Source organism: Pteropus alecto, unplaced genomic scaffold, assembly GCF_000325575.1.
Source record: "Pteropus alecto unplaced genomic scaffold, ASM32557v1 scaffold74, whole genome shotgun sequence".
Lineage (NCBI taxonomy): Eukaryota > Metazoa > Chordata > Mammalia > Chiroptera > Pteropodidae > Pteropus > Pteropus alecto.
This window is the reverse complement of record NW_006436291.1, coordinates 193,540-198,302: the sequence shown is the minus strand read 5'-3', so window position 1 is coordinate 198,302 and position 4,763 is coordinate 193,540. Positions and strand designations below refer to the sequence as shown.

Sequence of the window (4,763 nt, the reverse complement as noted above, 5' to 3'; positions counted from 1 at the left end):
TCCGACCCAGGACTTAGGGCTCCTGGGTGTGAGGCCCCCAGTGTGCCCAGAGGACTTCTCAGCTGCAGGGAACCTGCCCACATGGTGCGCCAGCCACAGCCACACAGAGCGGAGGTGGCTGCATGCGTCCTGGGCCCCACGGCTCTGCGGTCGTCAGCCAGGCGGGAGGCGCTCAGAGGCCAGTGGGCAAATACGTCGCGCTGCAGCTGGCACAGGGGTCCAGGCCCCACAGAGAGGGGCCAGCCGGGGTAGGCAGGCCGTGGGGGCCGCTTCCCAGAGCCCACAGGGCCAGGTGTGTGGGACGACAGAGGCACTCCCTCTGGGTCACCGAGTCGCCCATCCCCACATCGGCGAGAGGCCCAGGAGCCGCTACCCCACGTGCACCAAGGGCGGGTCCTCCTCCAGCAACAGCGGCCGGTCCCCAGCAGTGCACACAGGGTCTGTGCCCGCTGCATACGCCGCTGCTCTGCAACCCCAGCACCCTCACCTCCGCCAGATGGGGCTCCTGGCCTTGCGGGAGATGACCACGCCTGCCACGGTGAGCACCAGAACCACCAGCAGCAGCACAGGCAGCAGCACGGGCAGCAGGAGGCTCCGGGACGCTGCAGGGCACACGGGGCAGGAGTCAATGGTGGGGGGCCTGGGGGGGGCCCAGGGACACAGCCCCTGCCTGAGCCGGCTTAGGGGGGCGCCTATCGGGGCCCCTCCCGCAGCCGAGCACCTGGCAGAGGGCCCTCGGCACTGAAACTCGACATGTCACACCAGCGATCCTGTGCCCAGGCCATAGGCCAGAGGGCTCGGCACCGGGTGGCCCCTGGCCCGCAGTGACTCACAAGAGGCCCCGTCAGGCTCTGCAGGCCGTGGTGCTATGGACAGCTCAGGGCTCAGTGGCCACTGGGGAGAGAGACTTTTGGGGGTGGGTGGCCCTGAGGTTCACAGGCCCAGGAGGGGACTGAGGCCCCAGCCTCTTCCACACCCTCCCCCCAGGACAGGGCTTCCCTTCTCATGTGGGGCCGAGAGGGACATGTGGGGACAGGATGCCTGGGATGACCAACCCGAAGGACACGCTCCCCGCTCAGCCCCTCCCAGGCGACCCGCGCCAGCCCCGTCAGGCCATCCGTACCCACGTGCGCGTGGGGCAGCCGTGCTGCACAGCTCGGCGGGGCCCAGCCTGGGTGGCAGTGGCACTGCGCCTTGTGGTTGCACACCTGGGGGGGAAGAGGCATCAGGCTGGGCCCCTGGACCTCCCGGGCCAGCACGGGCGCCACCTGCACAGTAGTCACAGGCCTGGCCTCAGGCCTGCTCCCCGGGGGCTGCGCGGAGGTCCGGGGTGGGCTGTCCTCGGGGTGTACCCCACCCTCTCCCGGACGGGCTCAGCAGGGCTGCTCCAGCCCCTTTCGTTTCCAGTTCTGGGTAGTGTGACCTTTCCTAGTCACAGACACGTCACTGGGAGCCAAGCACACTTGCCACACATCAGAAGAGAACAGCCCAGCTGACATGTCCACCAGCACCAACGTGTCCGGGCCTCGGCCTGCACAGGACTCCTGCCATGTCCCCGGGGGCTGGCCTCTGCCCTCTGTCCACCTGGGCTTGTCCTGAGCCAAGCCTTCAAGTCCCCTTCACCCCAAAGGCCCACGTCGTACCCCATGGCCGCTGCACTTGGCGGAACAGTTCTTGGATCTGTACACGTGGAGGTCCTGGCAGAGTCCCTTCCAGCAAACCTGGAAGGTGGGCGTGTCCTCAGGCAGCTGGCCTCTGCCCCTGCCCCCACGCCCCCTCGGCCGGCCAAGTCGACCTCAACACTGAGGCAGGCACGGCCCTCCGCCCACCACTGCCACCAGCACGACAAAGGGCCGGCCCCACCCGCTCTGGGGGGACACGCGGGACGGGGCGGGCGGTCTCCAGAGCTCCTGAGAGCAGAGGCCTCCGGGCCCCGCCCCGTCCTGCTCCGCCCCCGCCCGCTTCCCACCTGCGCTCACAGGGTGGTTTCCGCCTGGGCCCCGGGGTCTGGCAGGCCGACTGCCTCGGGGCACACGTCCATCTGGTCGCAGCCTCAGGAGCCCAAGGGCCACTCACCTGCTCCTGGCCGCACCGGGTGCCATCAAGCACAGGCTCGTATCCAGAGCCGCTCTCCAGGACGAGCGCCTGGCAAAGGGCCGAGTCCGCGGTGACAGAGCAGGAGCCTCGCTCCGGGGGCTTCCTGCCCCCCTCGCAGAGCAGGACGCCACACTTGTTGACGCTGTGGACAGAGGGACCTGCTGTGGTGCCAGCTGACTGTGCTCGGGGACCCGAGGGAGTGGTCAGCAGACAAGGCCCCAGGCCCTGGGATGAGCTGTGGGACCCCCCGGGCGGGGAGCCAGTGGGCGGCACGCCCAGGGGTGCTGCAGAGACCTGGCTCCAGTGTGCAGAGGACCCTTCTGGGTGGCCCCCTGTGTGGACGGCCCGTGCCCTGGAGCCAGGGCGTTGGCCTGGGCGGGACTCACCTGCGGGAGCTACGGGGTGTCCAGGTCCGGCAGTCTGGCGGGACGCTGTGTGCGTAGCACTTGTCCACGGCGGCCCACGCACCTGCAGGCCGGAGGCAGTCAGTCCCCCCGTGTGGGGCCCGAGGTCCCCACAGGCTCACCTGCTGCTCATGGCCGCCTCACCTGGCCCCCACAGGTCCTGGCACCTCTGGGCCAGCGTGGGACAGGCCCCAGCGTAGCAGTAGCCCCCAGGGCAGGGCGTGCCATTCTCCTGGAAGACGTCCTCCGGGCATGCCGGCTGCTGCCCATCACAGTGCTCCTCCAGGTCACAGGCATCCTTCAGCGGACGGCACAGCGTGCCAGCTGGCTTCACCTGGCCGGGCAGACCAAAGCTCAGTGGGAACAGCAGGCCCCCAAACACCCACACCTGCTGCTTTGCCACTGGTGTCCCGGGCCCCTTCGCACTGCTGACCTTAGGACATGGCGGGGTCGGGGGCAAAGGGGGCCTCTGGGGGCCCTGTGCTCACCCTGCACTCGTGGCAGCACGTGCCGTGGGCACACTCGGCCCCCTCGGCCAGCTGGCAGGAGGTGGCATTGCAGCAGCGGTTCTGGCAGTCCTGGGGGTGGGGACAGCAGGGAGGGTCTTGGTGGGCCGAGCGCTGGGCCGACACTGGGCTCCAGGGTGGACAGGCCCACAGGGAGGCCGTGGTTGCCTCTCCCCCGCCCCCCACGCCCCTGGATCTCCATGGCTCCTTGCGAGCCTCAGGGGACAGGAGTGGTCTGATGGTGGCCACAGCAATACAGGGCACCCCGACCTGTGGGATGGAGACCGGGCTCCCAGACGTGGGTGGAGGGCAGAAGGCGGTGCTGGGCGCCAGGCCCTGTACCTGGGGCTGGCCACAGTCACATTGCTCCCCGCGCTCCACGAAGCCGTTCCCACACACGGGGCCGCCCACCAGGCGGTCGGGGTCAGGGGCGTTGGCCAGGCAGGCTGTGCGGGGCTTCTCCATGAACCTCTCCAGGTCCGCCTGGCTGCAGTGGCTGAACCTCCTGGGGAACGCGGAGCTGAGGGGGAGGGTTTGCCGTCAGGGGAAGGGTAGGTGGTGGACAGGACACCACCCCCGCCGGGTGGTGGCCCTCGGTCCGGCTGGACAAGTCTCACCCGATGCTGGCCGCCATGACGCAGCCGCCACGGTCCCGAGATTCGGGGCAGTAGCAGCCCTGGATGTCCTCGTCGTGGTCCATGCCCAGGTTGTGGCCCATCTCGTGGGCCATGGTGCTGGCCACACCGACGGGGTTCTGGCTGTGGTCCTGCGGGGAGAGGCTGTGAGGGCCACGGCTCCCCTCCTGCCGGCCCTCGGCCCTCGCTGCTCCGGGCAAGCCCGAGTGAGACGCTTGGTGACACTTCCTGCCAGCAGCACTTCTTAAAACATAGGACACACACCCTCCTGAGAAGGCAGCTGTTCGGGAGTTCGTGGGGACAGCTGGGGACCAGCTGGTGGACCCGAGTGCTGAGGTCTCCTCCCCTCCCCACCCCGCCACGCACCCAGCTCAAGCGCCAAGGCTGGCTGCCCGCCCCGCACCTGGCTCACAGCCGCCGAGTCCCGGGAGCACATGGTGGACACCTTGGCCAGTCCCACGGTGTTCCCCGTGAAGTCGACCCCGCTGGAAACAGGATGAGAGTGTGCGGGCCGGCCACCGCCGCAGCCCCCCGGGGAGACCCTGGGGCCGCCGCGCTCTGCGCACTCACGTGATGAGCTGCGCGTTGTCGTGGGGGTGTCGCCCCAGCAGGTGCTGCGCCCGCCAGGCCAGGAAGTTGTCCAGCGTGGTGCTGGCCTGGCTGCTGACGTCGATCTTGTCGTTGTGGTTCCAGATGTCCAGGCCCACCAAGACCACTCGGAATCTGAGCTCCTGGTAAAGCTGCGAGGGGACAGGGACCCACGGTCAGGCCCCGGGACTGCGAGGCTGGGAGTCTCCCTGGCCTGTGGGGCCAACACTCGCTGGCAGCAACCAGGGGCTGTGCTGGGCGGGGTCCCAGGCTCCCTCCTGCAGACACCTCTCCAGGCACCCCCTCCGCCCTGGTTGTCGAACCAGGATTTCTGTCCGGCCGGGCAATGCCTGGGCCGAATGGACCTGGGCTGCCGGGGTCCCGGAAGCCTGGCCTGTGGGAGCCCCTTGGAGGAACCGCACCCTACAAGCAGCCCACCTTGTCCACGTGGTTGATCACCTCGAGCACCCGCCTGCGCACGGCTTCTCTGCTGCCCAGCTGCTGGAACTGGAGCGCAGCCAGTGAGTCTGCAG

The 4,763-nt window shown here is 69.2% G+C and overlaps 1 protein-coding gene across 1 annotated transcript in view; it reads right to left on the bottom strand.

The window, feature by feature from the left end:
* The window catches only part of ADAM8 (ADAM metallopeptidase domain 8), a 10,984-nt gene that overhangs the window by 2,983 nt on the left and 3,238 nt on the right, over positions 1 to 4,763 (bottom strand). Inside the window, exons 8-19 of the mRNA XM_015590147.2 lie at positions 4,669 to 4,737; positions 4,213 to 4,382; positions 4,046 to 4,127; positions 3,625 to 3,773; positions 3,350 to 3,527; positions 2,990 to 3,079; positions 2,646 to 2,835; positions 2,484 to 2,565; positions 2,077 to 2,239; positions 1,644 to 1,721; positions 1,124 to 1,208; positions 488 to 602 (exon numbers count right to left, since the gene is read on the bottom strand). Of these exons, the coding sequence (XP_015445633.1) occupies positions 488 to 602; positions 1,124 to 1,208; positions 1,644 to 1,721; positions 2,077 to 2,239; positions 2,484 to 2,565; positions 2,646 to 2,835; positions 2,990 to 3,079; positions 3,350 to 3,527; positions 3,625 to 3,773; positions 4,046 to 4,127; positions 4,213 to 4,382; positions 4,669 to 4,737 (1,451 nt within the window). The remainder of the gene's footprint in view (positions 1 to 487; positions 603 to 1,123; positions 1,209 to 1,643; positions 1,722 to 2,076; positions 2,240 to 2,483; positions 2,566 to 2,645; positions 2,836 to 2,989; positions 3,080 to 3,349; positions 3,528 to 3,624; positions 3,774 to 4,045; positions 4,128 to 4,212; positions 4,383 to 4,668; positions 4,738 to 4,763) is intronic.